Source organism: Tenebrio molitor, chromosome 2 (assembly GCF_963966145.1).
Source record: "Tenebrio molitor chromosome 2, icTenMoli1.1, whole genome shotgun sequence".
In the NCBI taxonomy this organism is placed as follows: Eukaryota; Metazoa; Arthropoda; class Insecta; order Coleoptera; family Tenebrionidae; genus Tenebrio; species Tenebrio molitor.
In genome coordinates, this window is record NC_091047.1 from 26,355,456 (window position 1) to 26,380,190 (window position 24,735).

Consider the following 24,735-nt stretch of genomic DNA (forward strand, 5'->3'; position numbering starts at 1 on the left):
TATTTACTAATTATTTTTTATTAATTAATATACAATACTACAAGTTTGTTAGTTATTTACATTGTTACGTATTTACATTGCATACAAGATATTGCTCTAAATTTTCTACTTTAAAACATTGTCGGTTATCCACCAAAATGGACTTATATTTTGAAAAACTTCTTTCTACCTCGCAAGAGGTAATGGGCGCAAATTTGTAATAAATTTCTTCCATTTTGGTGTCATGTTCCGGCACATCTTCACCTCTAAAAATTCTTGCCAATTCTAGAAGAAATTTGTATCCAGGATTTTTTTCAGTAACATCTTCAAGTTTTTTTAATGCTACTGCTGCTACAGGGCCTGGAGATTTTTTTAGGGAGGTAAATACGTTTTCAACAATTTTGATTGAATCGGTTAAAGGTAACCCATTTTTTTCCAATTGAGTAATACTTTCGCAGATTATTTTAAAATTACTGCGAACATAAATTAATTGGTTTTTTATTCCGGGTTTCTTCATTATAGACTGTGCTTTTTGAATAGCAACAGCAGAACTTCCATCAAAGGACATGACAACCTGTGAGTAGTTAAAAACACTTTAACAATCAATTAATTTGCTTATCTTTTATATACTTACTTCTTTAATGGAATCAAAGTGTTCGCTGTAAAACATAGCAGCCTGAAGCCATGTTCCCCATCGTGTTAAAATTGGCTGTGGAGGCAGTGGCATTTCTTTTAGTTTTTCTTTGTACATTTCAACTCTCAAAGGTGCCTTAACGAAAATTTTTTTCACGTTCGAAATTAAATTATCCACATCTTCATATTGATAGCGAATTTTTTCAGCCACTAGATTTAAAGCATGCGCTAAGCATGTGACATGCACAATTTTTGGATAAAACACCTTAAGGTGTCTACCAGATTTTATCATATATGGTGCTCCATCCGTTACAAACAAAAGAAACTTTTCAGCAACAACTCTGGTACTCCACAAGATTTCTACGCATAGAAATTTTAAATCAAAATAAATTTAAAAAAGTGAAAAACCCTTACCTAAAGATTGATTTACGAATCTAGCTATTGTCTCATGATTTGTTCTTTCTAATTGTTTAGACGCCAAAAGATAAGATTTTCCAGGTTCATCTTCTGAAAGTTTCCCAACCAGACAATTCGCCACATATCGCCCAAGTGCATCTGTTGTTTCGTCAACTGAAACCCATATGTTAAAAGGATCCAGCTCATTCCGAATGCGGTCAATAGTCTAAAAGTGAAAATAATTTTAAATTAAATATTAAAAGATAGTATGTTCATACATCTTTGTAGCATTTTGGTAAATAATTTTTCCGTAAAGTAGACTCATCCGGAATTTTTCTACCACAATATTTTGTCAGAAAATTCTGAAACGCAGGATTTTGTAGTTTGTGCCATGGTATATTGGCAGCTAAAAAGACGTTACAAAGTTCCATATTGAATGTACTATTTGCCGATTCCTCCAAGTTCTGTGTCAGCAACGTTTGCCGAAGCGGTGTCATAATGTTCTCTTTATGGATGGCCGTTTGCTCATGCTGTTGCAAGTGACATTTTTTTTCGCATATAAACTACAAAAAATAAAATTTTCAAATAAGTAAAAAATATAAAATGACATATTTTTAATTATGCTTAACTTACCAGTTTACCACAAGCTTTACAAAACATTTCTCGGGTTGATTTTATTTCATATAAATCTTTCTTGCTTGTCCACTGTAATATTTTTTCGCGTAAACTAATTTTTTGTTTCGGCATTATGTTCACTTTAAACAGGTTCACAAGAAACACGACCACTGCACGGAGATAAAGTAAACGAGAAATGACAAATTTGTAATGCTTATATTTACGTCTCCCACCAAATTTCAGAGGAGATGGTTAATTTTATATTTCTTAAATTTTTAGAAAATGACACCCTTAAGGTTTCTCTTATTGTTTCACTTCGGGATTTTAATTTTCGTTTTTATGGCAAGGACCATTTTATAAACGTTAAAGCTTCTAACAATACCTAAGTATCAGAAAACATTAGACCGCGTATACCTGCACCCCTTCGAACAGAGGCAAACAGATAAACTCTGTAATTTATGCCAGTCCAGTCTAATGGTTTGTGGTACTTAGGTATTGTCGGAGTATTTACCGCTGACATCATGGTCCCAACCGTAAAAGCGAAAAAGTAATTCCTGTATTGTACTGCACTTTGTACATTTCAGTAATTACATCTCCTTAAATTTTAAAATCATAAAGCATTGTAAATTTTATTGAGGTACCACTTTTACATTTTCAATACCGTAAACTTCCCAGAATTCGAAAATTGGGAAAAAACCGCAAAAATGAAATTGATTTTTGGTCATTTTAGGCATGTTCAGGCAGTTAAAAGGTAAAATAGGTATTTAAAGGGCATTTTAGGCCGAATAGGCAGAATCAAATATGGCTCTAATTACTCTAATTAAGCCAGAAATCATTTATAGACAAGTTTCATACATGTGCCTTAAAAAATAAAAATAGTCCATTTTGCCTAAAATCCGGGCCCTAATTATCACTTACCTATTAGTCTAAGTACAACATGACATGTAATACATAAAATCTAGAAATAAATATTTTTTTATTTGATTTGATTTGAATTGTCTATGTAACCGTTTTTTTTCACTATAATTTTGAATGTTTAAAATTAGATTTCTGTTAGGATTCATTTATTTAACATTTTAATTTCCATCCTTCACCCCTTTCTATTCCTCTTCCATATCTCTTTTGTCCATTTAATCTCTTCTTTCCTGCCCTTCCATCCAATAGGCGAAACAAATGACCGATGGTGGGGCTGCAATCGTTTGACCAATATGGCCGTCGTAAGAAGTATATTACGTTATTTCGTTTCTGTTTTTGTTATTGTGTACGATGGTGTTCCTTATTTCAATGTATTAACAAACCTGGTAAAATGAAATCATTTTGATGAAAATGCAGCGAACAAACTTTCGAAAATTTACTTGCCGGTTTTCCCATTTTCACCTTAAGCATCCATGCTTTATGTCTATCAACTTTTTCTTTTAATCCAAATGTGTTAAAATGTACCAATTTAATGAAAAATTAAGGAAGATTAAACATTCACATTGAATAAATTTTTGAGGTTATAAACCTTCTTGTTAGTTATTAGCCGTTCACGATTGTTTTAAACACGCAGCAGGCCAAGATATGTTTTTGTTGGATTGCCGTCAGGTCCTGTCATATAACGTTTCGTTTTTAAATATTCAATATTCGCCTTGTTGTCAATTCCGTCATGTGTTGTATTGATAACATAATTACATAACATTTTTGATTTACAATGCAAAAAAAATTTCCGATAATAATGCGGAATCTGGAAAAGTGCCCCGAATGCTTGCAGCGTTTCCACGTTGAATAGCAAGGGAAATCCTCTCGAAAAGGAATTTCTTTAATTTTGAATCGCCTGATTCCGCAATAAGTCGGTTTCCGATGACATTAATGAAATCTATGGCTTCTTTGCACCAAGAGCCTAAAGTTTCCGTCATTAATACATTAGGAATGTTCTTAAACGAGAACTGCGATACAAATATATAAATATGTTTCATTTCAATTAAAGTTTTGTATTATTGTTCTTAATGCGTTCACTTATTTAAAAAATGTGGCAAACTGGCAGCGATGCTCGCGCTCGGTTCAATATAACCTAAAATAGATTTATTATGGCAAATCATAATATTGCCAACTAAAATGTCAGATTTTCAATAGTAATACAACGAGTGGGTACGAAATTGCCGGAAATTTTCGATCTCAGATACGAGTATTTGTTTCGGCGACAATTTTCACGAGTGAGCGAAGCGAACAAGTGAAAATTGTCTTAAGAAACAAATACGAGTGGTCTGAGGAGAAAAATTCCGGCAATTTCGTACCCACGAGTTTGTATTCGGCGTGACAATTCACCGAGCGAAGATTGAAAAATTCAATAAAATAGAAAATAAAATATCCTAGTGGAAACATTTTGTTGGAAATTTTTGGTGGCAATTTTCACTAGTGAAAATTTCCGCGGCAATTTTTTTAAAACAAACGTGATTGGTCCGTACTGATCAATTTCGTAAATCTGATTGGTCGAGAGAATGCGAGTTGAATTGTCATAGATATAGTCCGAATTTGAAACAATTTAAATGGTATATGTAGGCGGATAATTTGTTTTTTACTGGAAATGAGTGGAATGATAAATCTCGATTCCTTCCCTTTTTACTATGGCACCCATAAATACAACAGTTAGAAAAAAAAATTTGTTACACAGTCTAGGACTGGTTTACAAATCTATGAGGGTCATGATGACAAACTCAATAGACCGGGACCAATGGCTTAACGTGACTTCCGAATTACGAGACAGAATATATTAACACTCATTTTTCACAATAACAATAAAGTAAAAATACAACTAAATAGTCAATACACATGTAACAACCACGAGGTATACTTCACAAAGTAATTCACCCAGGTTCCGACAGAGGTCACTTTAGAACATTTCGTTCGCCTATACCTGTTGTCTCCTCGTTCCTGCATCTAAATCTCGCCATCATTTTTCTTTCTCTCACACTTTTTCCCCAGATACTCCCCAATTTCCTCTGTCATACACCTTTCACACCTCCTGTTGTATCTGGACTCTTTGATTCTGTCCCTCCTTTCTTGCTTGTCTGTGTCTTGGTACCTACCTTTCACACAGTTGTACATTCATCCATCTTCCTTTTGCTCTTAATCTTTCCAATTCTTCACTGGCATACCCGTTTCTCTGATAGTATTTCTCTCTCTCCTTCTTCTTTGTGTTTTTCTCTTTTCTCTCCAGCATTCCGTTAGTATCCTGCACTCTTTCCTTCCATCCATTTTGCCGTCAAACTTTGCCGCTCTCTTTCCGGCTTTCACTCTCAGCCTATTCCTCTTAGACTTTGCCCTCACTATGTAATCTGGCGTTACTCTGTCCACTCCTAGCACACCTCTCAAATATTTTTCTTGCAGTTTCACCAGCTCTTCTTGTTCCTTCTATCCCCAAGTCTCTGCCCCGTACATCAATAGGTATACTCTCTCTCATGCTGTCAACCATCATCATTCTCCTCCTGAAATCACCTCTCCACTTTCTCTCTCCTATTGCCCAAACATATCTCATTACCTTACTTGCTTTCCTCACTATCTCTCTGATATATGTCTTATCCGTGGCTCTTTCATTGAATGTGTAACCCTAGTATTTGCACTTCTTTATTTGTTCTGGTTTACTTCCTTCCCAGTTTCACTCACTCTCTTCACTCTTTCTCTTTCTCTTATTGAACAGCATCATTTTCGTCTTCTCACATTCACTCCTAGCCTTTTTTTCCTGACATACTTTCCCTGACTCTTCATCATTTCCTTCATTTCTCTTTCAATCTGTGCCAGTATTACCAAGTCATCCGCAAATGCCAGTCTCCAAACTTTCTCTATACCTACCATACTCTCCCTCGCTTGTGCTTTCCTTAATATTTCATTCGTATCTACCACATACGAGTATATCGTAAATAGCAGGACGCTAAGCGGACAGCCCTGTCTCACTCCCTTTGTCGTCTCAAGCCATTCGCCTTGTTTCTCTTCCACCTTCACTTTGTTTTTTGTTCTTCTCCTCAATCTTCTGTTTAAAAAACAGATTCTAAAACTAACGTGCGGTGTTACCACACCATTTCGAATTAGTTTGTTTATTCATCCATTTTATCCAATTTTTATCTATGAAATTAGACCGTGATTTATGTTCAAATTTTTGGTGTGGAATGGTTGAACATTTTTCTACTTTAGTGTCGTTTTTTATCAAAATACATAGTAAATAGTGTTTTTCGGCTATGGTCAAAATTGTGAATTAACTTTTAATTGCCGTAGGTGACCAGTCGGTCAAAAGAATTGAAAAAAAAATACAGAAGATTGATGAATTTAAGTAAAGGAAATACTGACAGAACTACCTTAATGAGGAAGGTATTACGGCTGTGTTTAAATTTCTAAAATGACAAGAAAGTATTAGGAGAAGTGGTTTCCTATTTCGATAAAAAATAATCTAAACAAACCCAGAATCACATTCAAATTAAAACATTTGCCGAACAGAATTCAAAAATGGCTCAAGATTAAACCTGTAGCGTGGCAAATTCAGAAAATTGAGACAAATTCGGTTTCATAGAGAACAAAATGTGCAGCATTATTTTACAGAATATTTATGATATACCGGGTATCAACCACCAAACCTGGCCATAGGCACATTACACATATTAAAATAATATATGAGTTGCTATGAAACATATTCTTGTTTCGTCAAATTTGCCCAATAACTGAGCGTAATACTGCTCCGTGATCGTTCTTCCCTTTTCCAAATTTCAAAAGTATTTCTACTTTCTACGTTACCTACATCAAAAGTTTCCTGATGGCATTGTTTGTACGGATGATAATTATAGCTGTCAATATGACATTACACAATAATATATTTCATAGCAACTCATATATTATTTTAATATGTGTAATGTGCCTATGGCCAGGTTTGGTGGTTGATACCCGGTATAAATATTTCATATTAAAATTGAGTTAATTATTTTATCCAACACCTGTTTATTATGAAGTCATAATAATGCCGATTTTGAATATATTATCAGGTCTATAAAACACTAGTGGACTTATGAACCCATGATTAAACTGTTTTTACAATTAATGAGTTTAGAGAGAAGTGAACAGTTTATTGAACATCAAAAGGAATAAAATTTGTTACAGAAGGAGGTGTTGCATAAAACTATGTATTGCACTCGTGCCTTAACACTTAACAGCAAATATGTCACTCAAGAACTCGAGCAATCTCTCGTGGCTAAGCATTTCTTTCGTCGATTATTTGCCTTATAAGACACTTGTATAATAAATAGCTATTATGTAATTAGATATTCTATGCATTTTACATTGAAGCATATTGATCTTTGCTATTAAATTAATTAGTAATTTATGTCAAGTATCATCATGTCTTATCACGGCATTAAGCAAGCAGGTATTAATTAGGTAATTATTACTTAATTATATCCACTACTCAATTTATTAAAAGCTATACAAGCATACATCTTTGCTTTTTAGTGCTTTGTTAAATAATAAAAGGACTGCTAAAATTTTGTGCAAGCGTTTAATAACGAATTATTATTATTAAAACATTTTTAGTACCAAAAGGTGGCAAAAGTACAAGAAAGAAAAATTTGAATACACAGTTAATTTAATTATTAAAAGTAAACAAGGAAAACAATTAAACACATCGATTTTTTTACCAAAATTCGCTCTGAGACGTTTTAAAATCCCCTATGAAAGAGAATTTTCCACTAAATCTGTTATAAAATGTTTGCAACTTACATTTCCTTCTATGTTAAAATTGAAGCGGTCGACGGCCACTTTTACAAAATGTTCTATTACAGCAAACCCGTCCACTTCACTCGTAGGTTTTCACCATTCAGTTGCACATTGAACCAGGATTTTTTTTGTATTGCACCACTTTTCAGTATATATTTAATCTCCTTTTTCTCATCGTACAACCTATCCATCACCATGCCCTTCTTCTTCTTCTTCTTAGCGTCACACTCTATTTTCGTGGAGATTTCTTGAAAATAATTTTTCACGAACTGCAGAGGATGCAGAGGGACCATGTTCTTCAATGCCACAAAACAACAACTGAAACAAAAAAATTAACCTTATCTTCGAGATAAATTTGTACTCGTCAGTGTCGGTTTCACTCCGCAATGGATTTAGAAGTGTTCAATGTGCAAGCGACAAGTTGGTCGATTTGTAGCCACAGCAACTTTGTCATCGACCATTTAATAGATAATGAGACAAAAACCAACTTCGACAAAAAGATGCAGTATGTGGAGCCCACGATAAGAAAATTACATCCGAATGCTGACGAAGAGACGATTCAAGGCCTCTCGCGACTGTACATTTTTGAAGAAAAGGAAGAGAGAAAGTTAGAGTTGAAAAAGGAAAGGGCCCGGTTTAAGAACAGAATTGGAAAACAAAATCTCGAACAATATCTTCGAATTGATCCAGTGATGGATAAGGTACGAAGGAACCGGTGCACTTTGCTAAAGATATGTTTTGTAAGAAATGCCCAAAAACAGAAAAAAGACAAATCTGTAAGTGTTTTTTGCTATGTATTTTTGGTTTTTATTTAAAATTACTTGAAGGTTGCAGATTTAAAGGAAGAGTGACGGTTGAGAACAACACAATGATTTGGATCGGAGGAAATGAAGGCAAGGCTGTCTTAATTTTTTCTAATTAATTGTTTTAATTCATAATTGACTAGCGGGTGTAACACTGTATATATGTTTACAAATAACAGAATGTTGTAATGTCAAGTATAGGTCTAGTTTATTAAATATGTATATATATGTGTGTAAATATTTCGTAAGCACAAATGTTATATTTTAGTGTTAAGTTCATTTTTGTTGGCAATTTCTTGTTAGTCTGTTAAATGAAATATCTTTTGTAACAGTTCCAGTTCCTATTTTTAGGTCTGAGATAATTAAAATTTCAGTGAATATCCTGTAAAATTTATTATTAACTTAATTAAGGAGATTAGTCCGCCATAATCGCGGACCAGATTTTATGTAAAATGCATGTTTTAAATGAAACTTTAATAACTACACCAACTACATTAATTAAAACAGATTGGAGCTTTTATATGGTGGGGTCATAAAAACATTGTAAATTATGGTGGTCAGCTTTAATGTGGACACAATACTTATGGAACACAAAAAATATTTATTACGAGCTTTTTGTGTTCGAAGCTCTTAACATGATTAAATTCACATTTGAAAACCTTACAATTCATAAAGCATTTAGTTTAATTAATTTATTATTACATATTATTCTAGACGAATCTGAAATTAAAGGAAAAGGTGAATTTCTTTGAAGTCAGTTGTTTTCGTGGATATAAAATAAATGTTTGGCTAAATCTAGTCTTGCATCCCGAAACAATCAAAAATATAAACGCAAGAAAGTATTGAAAATTCGGAAATATGAAGAAAAATTTCTGAACTAGTGACAGATAAGGAACGTAATGAAGTACATAAATAAGTGAGCCGCCCCACCAGCACCCAGAAGCTGACGTAATCTTAAGCAATATTCCTGGGGCAGGACTAAGTGTCCCGATTTTGATGGCGGATGTGAGTGTGGCGAATAGCAAAATTGTGGCGAAGGAATGGCATTTCCGGGATTAAATAAAAGCTGCTTATTTCCATCCTATATCTCCCCGGTTTCCCAGACCTTTCATAAGGCGCAATTCATAGAAGGTAATCATATCATATCGGGATATTAAAGTCGTTCGATAACTGATTTATGAAGTCGGAGTCTGGCCTGTTCTCGCTTCAGCCCGACCTTCCAGAAATGCAACGATAAATTTCCCGGTCCCGTTACCGGAATTGTAGATTTCCCGTTACAGTTTTATTGCGAGACTCGGACAGGGCGTGAAATTGAAAAACTTTCTTACAAAAATGGTCCGCAGAGAGATGATATCTCTCACATGAAACAATTACTGACTGCATTCGCTGACATTGGCATCTGTTCATGCTCAGGACCTCACCAGGATGCACCGGGGGTGGGGCCAATTGATTGCTCTTTCAGCGAGGACTTGCAACTTTCACAAGGATAACTCTGCTAATAATACGGTGACAGCGCCATTCCCGGCTCAAGTTGTTACATGACCCCCAGTCGATAAAGACAAAACAATACGGACTATTTCATCGAGGTTTCTTTGGTTCCTGTTTAATGGCCTCGTAAAATCGTCAGTGAACGGTGCTGTCTTGGCTCAAGGATGGGAAGTAATTATGTTAAACTGTAATTACGAAGAGGATTTCGTTGACACTTTAGCATTTTCATGAAAACAACTTTGAATGATTATCAAATGAAGAATATTAATATTCAATAATAATTAGACAGGAAGGCACATCTCAAACCGACACAATTATGCAAATTTATTTAAAGTCGGAGATAAAATGTCGCAGCATTAGGGGAGAGTGGGCAAAGCAAATCATTCCATCAAATTCTTAACCAAAAACTAGTTTACTCCAACATTTTGGATCGATCAGAAATCATAAATCGTTAGGTGGTATCCTAAAATTAAAAAAATAATTCAAGGTTAGTTGTAATTCTCTTCATCAGTTTCTTTAACGAGGGTTAAAAATGATGACTTAGGAATATCGAAGAGATCATTCTTAAGGACTTGTAGGGATTCTTAAATTATTTCATTGCTCATTTAAAATACGCCTGAGCGTGTATAAATAGAACTTTTAAAAACGCGCGTTTTTTAAAGTTTGCATGGCATCATCAACAATCCGAGAGGACCGGAGAAACGTGAAGTCTAAATATTAACTTATTAATGATTGATCTGACAGGAGTACCCTGTAACGTCGAATAAAATACTACTAACAAACGTTTCAAAAGCTTTAATAAAATATTCAACAATCTTAATCTTTTAAATGAATGTGAATAATATAGTTGAGATTAAGTGACAGATTGGAAATTAATTTTGGTTTTTTTCATTTTCCATGTCAACGAAAGATACAGTGTGGAGTAAAATGATTTACATCTGGTTACCTTTGCATTACCCTTGTAAAAATACAAAATGCCGCTCTAAAAAAAAAAAGAAAGCCAAACCTCGAAATATATATCCAAATTCCAAATGTGATTTATTGCGAAGGGATGATAAGAATGCAAAGTTGAGAATGAAATTAAAAAGGAGCTAACAAAAGCAAGTCACAGCTAGTGTTGAAAGTGGCCACCAACGTTTGTTAATTCAATTTAATAAATTGTAACAATTGTCAATTCGATTGATGACATTTATTGACAGAACAATAGTTCGGCACTCCGAAAAAAAAGGTAGAGCGGTACAGGAAAATTTACATGTGCAAAAATTCTAAAGGTAACTAGGTGTAAATCATTTTATTCTACACTGTATATTCATGTCACATCAGTAACATCACTAATGTTTTCACGTTTTTATTTCCATTTTTTGTAATATTTGTAATATTTTCAAAGTGTACCAATAAAAAAAAAAGCGTAAAGTATTCGTGGATAACTGGTCTTTAAAACACTCTATTTCGAACACTCCGGCTGCGCCGTCGTGCCCGAAAAATCGCGCGTGTTTTAAAGACCTTTTTATCCACTTATACTTTAATATACTAAGTATACCTTGTAAATGTAAAGCACGTGGTCACAAAATGGCTGCTGGAGGTACCGAACGTACCTCCGGCTACTTTGGAAATCAAATTCCGAGTGAATCAAAAAAGCCTTGTTTCCCGTCCCGCATTCGGTTTTGTCATTTCTGGCGCACCCCACTTTCGCAACCCCTACTTGACCAAAGTGACCAATCAGCTCGGTTCTACTTTACGCCGATCGCGACATCTTTTCGATATCTCCAGAACTTTTGAAATTACAGCTTCCGTTTTTCCACCATTATTTTAAATGTTTAAATTTAGACTTTTTGTAGGACCCACAGACAATTAAACTATAGTAAGACTGTCAAGAGGGATTACATTTTTGGTGACGCGCTCAAGTGGCGCTGCCCGAGCGTTAGGCCAAACTAATGTATAACAAGTTGCATATCTGACTAGTTTCTGTATACCTAGTTGCCTATTTTTTTTCAATTTATTTAAATTGATACTTATCTAAAAAAAATAAAAACGACTAATTAAGTATTAAACATTTTAATACAAATTCTAACATATACAACAAATTAGTAGTTCATTAAACGAGTTTGTGTGTAAATTGGGATTTTTTGGGCATGAGTGGGCTAGTTTAAAAGGCGAGTGAAACTGAATTGAAGGGTAGAATTAGTTCAATAATTTGATTTTGCGTTAACTTTTAAAATTTCTGGAGATAATGTTAGGATCGTGCAAAAGATTTTTTAATTTTGAAATTGTTTTTTGCTGATATCGGTCCATATAATAAATGTTTCTACCTTTTGCAGTAAGACTACTAACTTTCTTGCATTCAAGTACTTACAACACACTAGAAGATTTTGTTGGGTGTCTATTTTGGGCCTTGGGCATAACAGGAAGGATTAGATTCTCTACAGTGGGATTTTCAGTAATCGTAGAATTTTCAATTTGTACAGCTGGTCTAACATTGTTTATTGAAGTTTGTTTTGTCTTCACGAAGAAAAATCGACGGTAGGGCGTATTTATGGAGTTTTGCTTTTTGAGTAAAGAAATTGTTGCTAAAATGTTTCTCGCAAGTAAAGACATTATCTGTTTTAAAGGGTGGTGCAACATTTACCTAAAGCTTCTATCCATCGTTTCTTTTGTTCTTCTAATTGTTGAAATTTAAAATGTTTATTTTTTATCGCCGATCTTGTTGTTTACAAAGCATTTATGTTTCATTTTTCACGAAATTGCGATCTGAAAAACCATATTTCGTACTTTTTCAAAAAGAAAAAGATAACTTACCAAATAAAAAAAGATTACGAAAAATTATCTCAAGATACTGGTTTGGAGTAATTTATTTTGTAGAACAATTTATAAAATTTATTGACTAAACCTTGACAGAAATTAGAAAATTCAAAATTACTGATGACATTATTAATTAATATTCAAATCAACCTTCTTTTTAAACGGAAATTCCCGATCGGATTAACGAGTAAATTCGGTAATTTAGTTTGGCCTAACATATAGTACCTTAGGCCTAACGCTAGAGCAGCGCTAGTGTTGTCAGTGTCTCCCATGTTTTATACGGGTTTTGAAAGTCTTAATTCTGTTGATGGTCTGTGGTAGGACCAGACTGAATGTACACTGGCGGCCATTAATTTGGAAGCACCAAGATTTTTTTATTGTAAATTGTTTGTCACTTTGACAATATTATTGACATATCAATTTCGGCTGTGACAGTCTGTTGAATGTGCTCAACGATGACATGGGTGACATGAGTTCATGACATAACGCTTACACTATCAAATATTAGAAATATCCAGTAAACTAGATTAGGCATGTGTTTCCAAATTAAAGGCCGCCACTGTACATAATTTGTTGTTGAATTAGAACTCTGAAGAAGAACACTAAATTACTGACTCTATACAATAATAAAAATCAGCACCAAGAATTAAACAGAATTAAAATGAAACAAACAGAATTAAAATGAAACAAATTCACATTATTTTGAAATCTAAATTGAACTTGAAACGCTGTTACGCAAGTGCCATGTCATGCAACTAAATTCCGTTGATCTGCTACTTCTAAAATTGTTCTACATTGGTCTGATTCCCCAAAACTGTTCTAATTAATTCGTAATTTTCATTCTCTCTCTCTCTCACTCATACCTCTGATTTCTACAACTACCTGCCTTTACCGTTACCTTGTTGTCTGTTTTCTACCGACTCCCTTTCTACTTTGCTTTGTTACTTTTCTAACTAAAAGTGCAAACGATTCTAGTTCTTTTCTACGATAAAGCGCTCTGTTTCTAATTTGCCATTCTCGCCCTTTGATTACAAATATGCCCCAAATTTGAGAATGTTAAAAAAAGTAAATTAACCTAATGAACATTGATTTGGTGGTTCTCTCAATTTGAAACCTGCTAACATCAAATTGATTAATTCAATTATCCCCTGATTTTAACTGGACTCCCCAAATTGTCGAACGAGTAAATTTTGCAATGTTTCTTTTCCCATGAAAACTGTTATCTTTGTATTGTGTTCGGACCGGGTGCGTACCTGCATTTTCAAAGAAAGGTTGGCAGATTTCACTTGAGGAATGTGGTACCGCTCTTGCCGACAAAGGCATCAATAAAATTTACAACAGACGAGCATTTCCGTCGCAAATGAACGGTATTTAAAACATTTCGTTGAAATTATTTAAAAAATTAAAATTCTTAATTTATCGAACCTATTCGGACCGTTACAGTACGTTTCTCTTTTTCAACTTTCTTATCTGCCTTACCATGTCTTCCGCTGTGATTTCTGTTTCCTCGGGCGCCATCTGCTTCCCTTTCATTTGTGTTCCTGCCGTTCCCTCTTCCTTTCTCCCTTCCAGCACTGATTCCTTTTGCTTTTTCTCTTGGTTTATGTATTTCCATACCTCCCTGTCTGTTCTTATTTCCTTTATCTCTTCTGCTCCCTCTCCCCCCTCTGCTTCTTCTTTTCTCTACATCTTTCTCCCTGTATCTTCTTTCGCTTCTAGAATCCTGCTTCTGTCGATCTTGTTCCTCATTCATTCTCTCAATGCCTTCTTTTTCAATCATTCACATTCTCTGTCCCACCATCCATTTTTCCTTCCTGCCCCTTTTGTTCCCCTGACTGTCACCTCCTTTTTCGTCGTCGCTTTCTCGATTACTTCCTTCAGTTCTGCCGCCATCTTCTCCACATCCTGCTCCACAAATGTTGCTGTTTCTAGTCTCCCGCTGTACTCTTCTACTCTTTGTTCATCCCATACCTTTATTATCACCTTCTTCTGCTCCTCCCTTGCTTTTCCTTGTCCCCTTTCTTCGTGGTCCGACTCTACTTTCTCTTCTATTCTGAATTCTTCTACCCTTTCCCATGCTTCTTTGTTCATTATTCCGTAATCTATCACTGTTTCCACTCTGCTACCTATGTATGTCCATTTCCCTCCTTCCTCCCCTTGTTTGTTCCTGTTCAACACTTCCCATCCATTTTCTTCGATCCATTCCATCAGTCTCTTCCCCTCTGCATTTTACACCTTGTCTTTGGATTTTCTTTTACCATCCCCCCTCTCCTCTTCCCAGTTTCATATTCTCCTATGAGCTTACATTCTTCCCTGTTTTCTTTCATTGCGTCTGCGACACGTCTTCTTGTTTTCTTCACCTCTGTATATATATATTCGTATGAAGGAAAATACAATTAAAATTCGAAATTTACAAAATAATTATGTTAAATTATATGTTTTTAATTTGTTGTAGCCAATTTAGGGCGTCTTCGGTAAGTAGATGGAGTTTGGAGAAACCTTGCTGAATTTAGTAAGGGGACATTCTTCCACAATGTGTTGGATGGTTTCTTTTTCTGCAGCGCATACTGTATACTTTTGTCATTATTTTTCACCATTTATTGCCTATATGAACGTTTCATTCCATGCATCCTTCTTCTTCTCCCTTTTTTTGTCGCTTTTTTTTAATTTCTAATTTCACCCCTGTTGCCAGCTTTCTTGTTTTTTATTTTTGCCACTTGACATTCCCATTCTTGATGTTTATAAAAGATGTTTTTGTAGTCGTTTTTAAAATTCATGAAGGAAACAATTGTTTGAGTGAGTTAAGAAGTACAGAGCGCCCAGAAATGTGGTAGCAAGTTTTTCGATTGGTTCCGCAAGATGACACTTTTTTAAAGAGACCTTTTTTATGCATGGCAACGCCGCTATCTAAATTGAGATAAATAAATGTCAAGAATTGTCAAACGTAAAACACTCAAATTTAAATTTTATTGAAAATGTTCAAATTGACCACCATTATGCTCAATGCATAACTGAACCCTTCGAGGAACATTTCGATAAATTTTAGTGCACAAGTCGGGGGTAAAAATTGTTCGGAAAACCTCCTTAACATATTCTTTTGAAAAAATTCAAAAATTGAATGTTGCAAGATTGAACAAATTTGGCTTTTCGAAAGTGCCCTCTTGTGACACTTTGTGTAAAAGTTGCTACCACATTTCTGGGCGCTCTGTACTAGTATTACCAATTTTTTAGTTAAGTAAATAAAACAAAAACAATATAACAAAAGAAATGCTTATTGAATTTTTAACTTGTGAAAAATATTTTAAAAAAAATCTGTAGTTTAATTTTCAGTTCTATTTCTGTGAGAAAATGTTTTTGTTTTTTTCTATTTCTGTCGTTTCAATAAAGAGAAAGCAAGGAAGGAAAACCCTCAAAAGGGTAAAAATTGGACTATACTTCATTTAATGCCTACCACTTTTTGGTAAGAACCGTGAACTGTTTTCCAGGATTGTTTTTTTAAATTCTTTGCTAATGAACGAAAACATCCATAAATGAGGTCAGAAGGCCAATTATTAGCAAATAAGAGCACGAGACGAAGTCGAGGGCTTTTATTTGATAATAATTGGTCTTCTGACCGAATAATTTATGGATGTTTGAGTTCATTAGCAAAAAAATTGCCGATATTAAAATTTTGCACGAGGGGTATACGGCATACGCATTATTTACAGTCCTTTTTATTCAAAATAATTTAAAAAAAATCAGGTACCGATATTTTTTATCAGATTATTGCACATGTGCATTTTAGAGAAATTTTATCGGGTTATTTTTTGTTTTCTCGTTTTGATTGGTCAATATTTGTCACGCAATTGGTTGCTAAACACATGAAGGAAATAATCATTTGAAATATCTATTTAGAGATTCACTCTAGGTCTCAACACTTCTTTGTAAACTGTAAACTGTAAAAGATAATACTGAAATAAGTATTTATAATTAAACTCCATTTCTATATCTACAACTCAATGAACTAGCTAGCACAAAGAAGAAAATTATTATATTAAGAGTATATTAAATCAAGGTGCTGGTAACTTAAAATATAAACTTTAGAAATTATTATTTTATAGACTAAATTTGAAATCAATGTCTCTGTTTAAATCAATAACGAACACTAAAACTACTATTAAGAAGAAATTAACTACCTATATTCATTTGATCATAAATGCCACAATCCATTAAGAACAAACAGAATTAACATTACAATTTAATTAATTCAATAAAGTAAGCATGGCTAACTGGAATCTAAAATATTTCATTAGAAATGTTTCTGGCCGATTCTTTATTTTAAAATATATGATACCTATTTGAAAATTCATTTTAATGAAGACTTTCAACTTGGCTTTTTATTTCGGAAGAGCCTTCCTGACATAGTTATTCTCAGATATGGGTTAAGACAAATAAATCAATTATCATTACTCATTGCTTTGATAAAACATTTATTTAAAAAAGATCATTAAATGGAAAATTACCAACTGTCTCAAAAACATCATTAAAGTAATGGTCTGTTGAGACTCAGTTGAGTGTCTATGTACTAGTCACGCATTGCATCGAAAAAGATGAATACGTCCAGTCGTAAACAAAAAACCTTCCTCAGTGGTAAATTTTTATAAACAACTCTATTCTTATTACTAGAATTTGTAATTTTAGAACTGGATGATCCCTTCATCAATCTAAGAAATTTGTTTGTAATTTGGCCATTTAACAAGCCTGGCAAATATTTCAACACATTCTGCATTGTTGTATATTTTTTAACTATATCTTTTTCATTGGTTTACTTGATCAATAATTTCTCTACTTATTTGATCGTAAGGTATGCTACTGGAATCAAGATTCTTGGATACGTAAGTAGATTACTTTATTACTAAATCGTCAATAACCATGTAGTTTGATCATTTAGATGTTGGTAGTAATGGTCATCGCCATCATTTTCGAGGAAACCATGTTAAAATTGGCCAATAAATTCTATTGTTCTTTTCTACCTATAGACAGTGCGGGCTCAGAAGCAGAAAAAATTATCATTAAAAGAGCGAAGTGGATTAATGGTGGCATGTACTTGGTTTTAGCAAATATCACGTTAATGTGCATTTTGATTTCACCAATTTTCGGTAGTAATCGAGAATGGCTTATTCAGGATTTACTTGTTGAAGAATATTTGCCTTCATGGTCTATGGTTTTAACTTTATTTGAAATCTTAGTTATTCCTTTCAGCATTTACTCACTGTTTCGCCTTCCGGGTGTTATAGTTTATGCAATAATGGAAGTATACTTGCAAGTTTTTTTGATTAATCAGCACATACTAAAAATAGTAGATGACGATATTTCTTTCAAGAAAATGACACCTGATGAAAGAATTCTTTATAATCATAGACTTTTCAAAAAATTGTGTTTTTGCATTCAGCACCATTCTGCTTTGGGAAGGTAATATCGACATATTTTTTGAAAATATAGTTATTCTATGTTTCAACAGAACAATTAAAGAAATTCTAGAGGGTGCCACACAAGTTCTACCAGTACTAGTCGTAATAGGTGTATTGGTTTCAATCGGATTATTATCTTTGTGTGACCTGGTAAGTCACCGTCAATAAACCAAATCTACTGCCATAACATTCCTGAATCTAGGTTTTGCCAAGCTCCAGTACAATTTTGAAAATTCGCGTTGGTTGGTCTATTATCACCAATATTCTTCTTCTTCTCATTTTTTGCGAAACCGGCCAAATACTTTTTGACGAGGTACAGGATTCGATGATCTCAGAACCCCAATCTTAAAACATGATTTTCTTTAATTCTAGACAAGTTGCGTTTTCGATACTTTGACGAAATGTTCATGGTACAACTGGGATTCCAAAAATAAAAATATTTTGCTCATCTTTCTCGCCAACTCCTACAAACCCTTTAAGATACAGTTTGCTTCATTGATTTTGGATTACAAGTTTGCACTTGCTGTAAGTAGACGAGAAAACTTTAAAACCAACATTAAATATTTTTATTTACGCTGCAGTCAACGAGGACAGCTATCAGTTATGCTTTAATTCTCCATAACTTAAGATACCAAAAATAAATTTTCACCCAACTCAGTAGGTACTACTCTTAATAACTGAATATACGAGTATGCAATCGGATAAGAATTTGTGTAAGAGCTCATATCTTTTTTGACTTGCATCTTTAATATTATATACAGGGTCGCTACAACGTATGCCAACAGTTAAATATCTCGAGAATGGTTTCTTGGAAATCCTTGAGATTTGGTATGGAGTTGAGAGCATTTAAATTCTATTCTTTGCAATTTTTTCAGTTTTATACCATCATTTGTTTTCGAGATACAAAGCTAATTAGAATTTTTTTAAATAGCAACAGGGGTTAATTTTATTATTTTTGAAAAGAGGTTTTTTTTCTGAATTCAACGATGTATCACATGTAATAATAGTTTACATAACAACTCTAAAAATTTTTTTTTAAATTTAATTCAAAAATAAATAAACGTAGCTACTGTTTGAGGCTCTTTTTATTAAACCTATCAAACCGTTTGTTGGAATTCTTTGAAATTTGCTACGGAGTTATGGGCATTTAAATTCTATAATTTGTAATTTTTTTTCAGTTTAATACCTTCATTTGTTTTCGAGATACAAAGCTAACTTGAATTTTTTTAAATGGCAACAGGGGTTAATTTCATGATAAAGAGTGTTTTTTTTTATTTAACACTGTATCACATAATGACCGTTTCATTTTTTGTGTATCATCAAAAGTGTCATCACTTCAGCACAGCTTCGTCTCCTATCACCATATCCAATCATCATTAGAACTTCTATCCGCTCGGTTTCACTTAAATAAGACATTTTTATAATAAATAAATAAGTAATAAATAAATTAATAATAGAAACTGTTTTCAAAGATAACTGTTTATTTATTTTTGAATTAAAATAAAAAAAATTTTTTGACAATTCTTATGTAAACTATTATTACATGTGACACATCGTTGAATTCAGAAAAAAAACCTATTTTCTAAAATCATAAAATTAACCCCTGTTGCTATTTAAAAAAAATCAATTTAGCCTTGTATCTCGAAAACAAATGAACATATAAAACTGAAAAAATTGGAAAGAATAGAATTTAAATGCTCTTAACTCCTTACCAAATCTCAAGGATTTCCGAGAAACCATTCTCGAGATATTTATCTGTTGCCATACTTTGTAGCGACCCTGTATATTAACAGTAGTAAGATTTTTCACTCTACATGCAAAAAGCAAATGTTTAACTTAATGTTATGCTTCTTCAGATTCTAATGATGTAATAACAAAACTATTTTTTTTTAAATAATTCTAACAATTTATGTATATTGATCAATTGATCATAAATGTTTTGTCAATCTAAGTTTAAGGACCGCTTGACACTTATGTTATTCGTCCACCCAGGTTCGATTTGAGTACAAAATCACTACAGATAATAGTTATTTGTATTACAAGGCCAGAAACTGCACGTTTGCGAGCATGAGTACGGTTTTGTACTACGAGTCGATAGACGAGTATTGCAAGTACGAATGCTCGCAAAACAGTTTCTGGACGTGTGATACACACAATTTTTCGTGCCGACTTCTGCGGATTTTTGTTAAATGGAAGTTAAAGCACTTGTTTTAATAATTGGTATTAGGGACTTTTTTTGTGTTGGCAACACTTACATTTAAACATTTAAATTTTAAAATCAACATCGCTCTTGTTTTCTGACATTTATTAAATTTAATTAATTTGTTTTGTTTTTGACATTTTCCTGAAACATTTCTTGTAATAAATACACCAGCCCATATTCAAGAAGTGGCTCGAAACCATTCTCGAGATATTTATCTGTTGCCATACTTTGTAGCGACCCTGTATATTAACAGTAGTAAGATTTTTCACTCTACATGCAAAAAGCAAATGTTTAACTTAATGTTATGCTTCTTCAGATTCTAATGATGTAATAACAAAACTATTTTTTTTTAAATAATTCTAACAATTTATGTATATTGATCAATTGATCATAAATGTTTTGTCAATCTAAGTTTAAGGACCGCTTGACACTTATGTTATTCGTCCACCCAGGTTCGATTTGAGTACAAAATCACTACAGATAATAGTTATTTGTATTACAAGGCCAGAAACTGCACGTTTGCGAGCATGAGTACGGTTTTGTACTACGAGTCGATAGACGAGTATTGCAAGTACGAATGCTCGCAAAACAGTTTCTGGACGTGTGATACACACAATTTTTCGTGCCGACTTCTGCGGATTTTTGTTAAATGGAAGTTAAAGCACTTGTTTTAATAATTGGTATTAGGGACTTTTTTTGTGTTGGCAACACTTACATTTAAACATTTAAATTTTAAAATCAACATCGCTCTTGTTTTCTGACATTTATTAAATTTAATTAATTTGTTTTGTTTTTGACATTTTCCTGAAACATTTCTTGTAATAAATACACCAGCCCATATTCAAGAAGTGGCTCGAAACGTAATTTTAATTAATTAATTTTAGTTAAATATTGCTTCTTTGTAGTTTGTACGTTGTTATAAATACAAAAACATTTTTAACGAGCCATCCACAGAACAAACATTGACGTTTGATAGAATTCTGATAACAAATGTCAACCGAAACCGATGACAACTCGAAATCCCCACTTTTAGCCGGACTAGGCCGGCAATGCATGTGTTTCTGGACGATTTCGAGATCTGTAATTTAGCAAATTCCGGCCGGAGGCACGAAAACATATAAATTTACAACTTACAAGTACTCCGCTCCCAATAAATGCCCATTAAGGACGTTTCCTTAAAATTTTCTTCATTTATTCATGGATTAAACATGTGCCAATGATGTACACTACAAAAGCAAGACGAGTGTTTAAGATGTTGAGGTGTGATTCCTTAAATGTAAGACCCTTGGGAGGTCAATTTGTGTTTCTAAATAAGCACAAAATGTTAAATAATTCAACTTTTTTGCGTATTACGAATAATAGGATGCGAAAAGCCGCAATAGTAAAAGACAAAATAAATATTGTCGTGTTGAGCCCTGCCCACATTCAGACCAAGTTGTGGATCATGAACAGAAGAGTTAACAAATTACAAATTTCAAATAATTATGTATTCAAATTATGACGGAAAAAGCCGTAATATTGGAAAAGCTATCGCAATTGGTTAAAATAACGAATTTGGAATCAAACAGAACTGATCAAGAATGGAGTGAGAAAGCAGAGTGTTCGAGAATGATTGAAGAAAGCGGAACTATGACAGAGAATTCGGGTGTTGAACTCTGAAGTAGCTGGAGGATTCTTCCGTACCGAAAGCAGTTATTTTTTATGTCCACATGTAAATTAAAAAATGAAAATTTTTCCAATTTTTAACTTAATTTGTTTTAAATTTAGTAGGTACCGCAAATTATGTGATCTTCATATCGGGTGTTCTTTTAAATTTCACCTCATAGTAGGCGTTAAAGAATCGATTGTGAACGCATTGTACAGGCTACGGATCACCGATCAGCTGTTTAAATCTTACGTTTTACACGAGCGGTGTGTTCACAATCGACTCTTCAACGCCTACTTTGAGGTGAAATTTAAAAAAACGCCCAATACATTTACCGATTGGGTAAATGCGTTCGCACCAACATGACCTTCTCCAAAATAGATTTTAAAAGATTCTTTCATTCATATTTCGTTCCTTGGAGCTCTCGTGATTGGAGAGGCTTCGCCAGTGTCCATCGTACTCAAGAAGCTGTGATCCAGCGCAGAGCCCAAAATGCAGCCACACCACCCTAAATGGGAGAAGGATCGTTGACAAACACCTGACACATGAACAGAGTTTTTCGTATATCTCATGACATCTCTTTTTATCCTTTTTGTTATTATTCTAGACCGAAGGGTCGGATCACATCGCATCTCAAATTCCTTTGGTGTTGTTTTATGTTAAAAATTTATTTATTTAGCTTACTCGCTTATCTATTATTCAAATTCCAATTCACTGGCCGCAAGTAAAATTTTATTCAATCATAATTTAATTAAAATATCCGCCCGAAAATCATTTATTAATAATTATTTTATTTATAAGTTTTGTTGAGTCAAACATCAAAACACGATTCTTTGTAAAATCAAAAATAAGTGAAGTTTGCTTAACCGTTTCATTTAAAACATTTACAAAAACCTATTTCTCCTAGAACTCTCTTAGAATCTTATTTAAATAAAAATAAGTAACACGGCATGGCATCACGTGCTGTGTGAGTACGTAAATTGGGGATTCTTTTCCAATAAGTTTTTGCTTCGTATTTTTTGCAAAAACACCATTCGGGGAAAGGAAGAGAACAATACTCAAACATCACCCAAAACGAGAATCGTTAGAGCATCTACAGACAATAAATACCGTCTTTCAAGATTAGTTATCAAAAATAATATCAGTAATCAGCAAAACCTCCATATTTGGAAAAAAAGTTAAATTACATTTTTTGAGTTATATACATAGTTCAATAAGTTATTATTTACATATTTCATTAAGAGAAACGCAAAAAATCGCCAGTTAAAATGGTAATTATGCTTATTAACCAAGATTACGGCTAGACGTTCAGAATTTTTCTCACTTTACAATAAATGTTGTAACATGCAGATACGCCGATTTGGCTATTCACGGCTGTAATGACGTGATACCTTTCCCAATCCGTTGATACAATTTCTCTACTTAAAGATATTTTTTCCATATCAATGATTAAATAATAACTGTCAAAATATACAATTCACAATAATCCAATTTTATTACATATAGTTTTTCATTACAATTAATTGCGTTTGGTTCTCATGTAATTTACACACCGGAATTAGTTCGTATCCAGTCTCTGTAAGCAGCAGTTCTTGTAAATCCAGTAGGATGCCCAGATTCACAACCGTCGGTGCTGATAAAACTAACAAGACCAACGAGTACAGGACTGATGCCAGCATCAATGACTAATGGCGAACCACCGTCACCCTGAAATACCACAACTGCATTCAAATCAAAAATTTTATTAAGAACTTACCTTGCAAACGCTCTTCAAGAGAGCCGTTGCTGATTGTGCGCAAACGATTGAATCCACAATGGTATTTCCGTAAACTGCTATACATTCACTGTTGCGAATCGTTACTAGATCCACATAGCTCAAAAATTCGCTTACACCACCGACTAAAGTGAAAATATCAGCATTCGATTTAATACTTACAACAAGAAATTTAATTACCGTCGCTTGTTGCGCCCCATCCACTTACTCTAACATCGATTCCGTCTTCAAGAAGGGTTTCCGCAAGAGCTATTGGGGCTACGTTGACTGTTGACAAAAATTATAACAGATAATAGATGTTAATTTGTTTGAAACATTGAATTTCATAGGTACCATTAAATGTAATTGGTGTCGATAGTTTAATAAGACCAATATCGTTATTAAAAGCATCGGGATCATAATCCCCGTGAAGGACGATTTCAGTACCCCGTGCCACCGTACCAGAGCCATTCAAATCTATCAATCCTGCCAGAACATCAATAGAATCGGCTCTTAAAAGTACAAGTGAATACACAAAGTCTATATTTCATGGTTGTGTTATTACCCAATAATACATTGGGCAACGGTAAGGATCCATTCTTCGCTTATTATGTTACCACTACAAAAATACGTAGTGGTCCCTATATTTACGTATAGAGCTGCTTCCCAAGGAAATTGACCTAAGGCCGCTTGAGCACCATTGAGAATTCTGGAATCTAAGACACACCTTTTTTAGTTACTTAATTTAAAAAAAAAAAACTTACCTATGTCCTTTACAGATACCTCTTTCAATAGGCTTTTCTGCAAGGGCGTAGCCCACACTAGCACAAAGCATAGACAAAAAATGGCGATACGTTTCATTTTGGAACTGATGTAGACTTGCTTGGTGGTGGTGTTTTATACTTTTGTTGCAAGTGGGTGATGTCATATTTTTTTATGATAAACAAGAAATAAACAACTCATACACTCAAAATTTGCGAAATAAATGATAAATTTAATCAATGTAATTAACAAATGTTTTAATTCTGAACTTTATGCCCTGTATGATTATTGGTTGGTACCTGAAGTGAACGAAACCAACTGAAGAAAGATTAACATTTTGGAAATCTTTGAAAAACCTCCAAAATTATAGACAATTCATTACTTTTCTAGCATATTTTTTCTGTTATTTTGAGTTTCGCAAATAACGATAAAATCAGATATGCATCTCTGATAAAAAAAGTTCTTGGAACCAAATG

The 24,735-nt window shown here is 33.6% G+C and overlaps 2 protein-coding genes and 1 long non-coding RNA gene across 3 annotated transcripts; all 3 read right to left on the bottom strand.

Annotated features, from left to right (window-relative positions):
• Positions 1 to 2,534, bottom strand: LOC138124262 (uncharacterized). The gene is made up of 5 exons (XM_069039250.1): positions 1,642 to 2,534; positions 1,287 to 1,571; positions 1,027 to 1,234; positions 614 to 972; positions 1 to 553 (listed from the first exon to the last, which is right to left on the bottom strand). The coding sequence occupies exons 1-5, from the start codon at positions 1,753 to 1,755 to the stop codon at positions 65 to 67; spliced, it is 1,455 nt and encodes a 484-aa protein (XP_068895351.1). The 5' UTR covers positions 1,756 to 2,534; the 3' UTR covers positions 1 to 64.
• Positions 2,535 to 7,372: 4,838 nt separating this feature from the next.
• LOC138124396 (uncharacterized) lies at positions 7,373 to 7,808 on the bottom strand. The gene is made up of 2 exons (XR_011157130.1): positions 7,718 to 7,808; positions 7,373 to 7,674 (listed from the first exon to the last, which is right to left on the bottom strand). It is a non-coding gene; the product is annotated as an uncharacterized lncRNA (long non-coding RNA).
• Positions 7,809 to 23,215: 15,407 nt separating this feature from the next.
• On the bottom strand, positions 23,216 to 24,419 carry LOC138123860 (brachyurin-like). Its single transcript, XM_069038694.1, has 6 exons — positions 24,262 to 24,419; positions 24,063 to 24,213; positions 23,852 to 24,009; positions 23,699 to 23,785; positions 23,501 to 23,643; positions 23,216 to 23,451 (listed from the first exon to the last, which is right to left on the bottom strand). Exons 1-6 carry the CDS (start codon positions 24,356 to 24,358, stop codon positions 23,290 to 23,292), a joined length of 798 nt encoding a protein of 265 aa, XP_068894795.1. The 5' UTR covers positions 24,359 to 24,419; the 3' UTR covers positions 23,216 to 23,289.
• Positions 24,420 to 24,735: the final 316 nt, after the last annotated feature.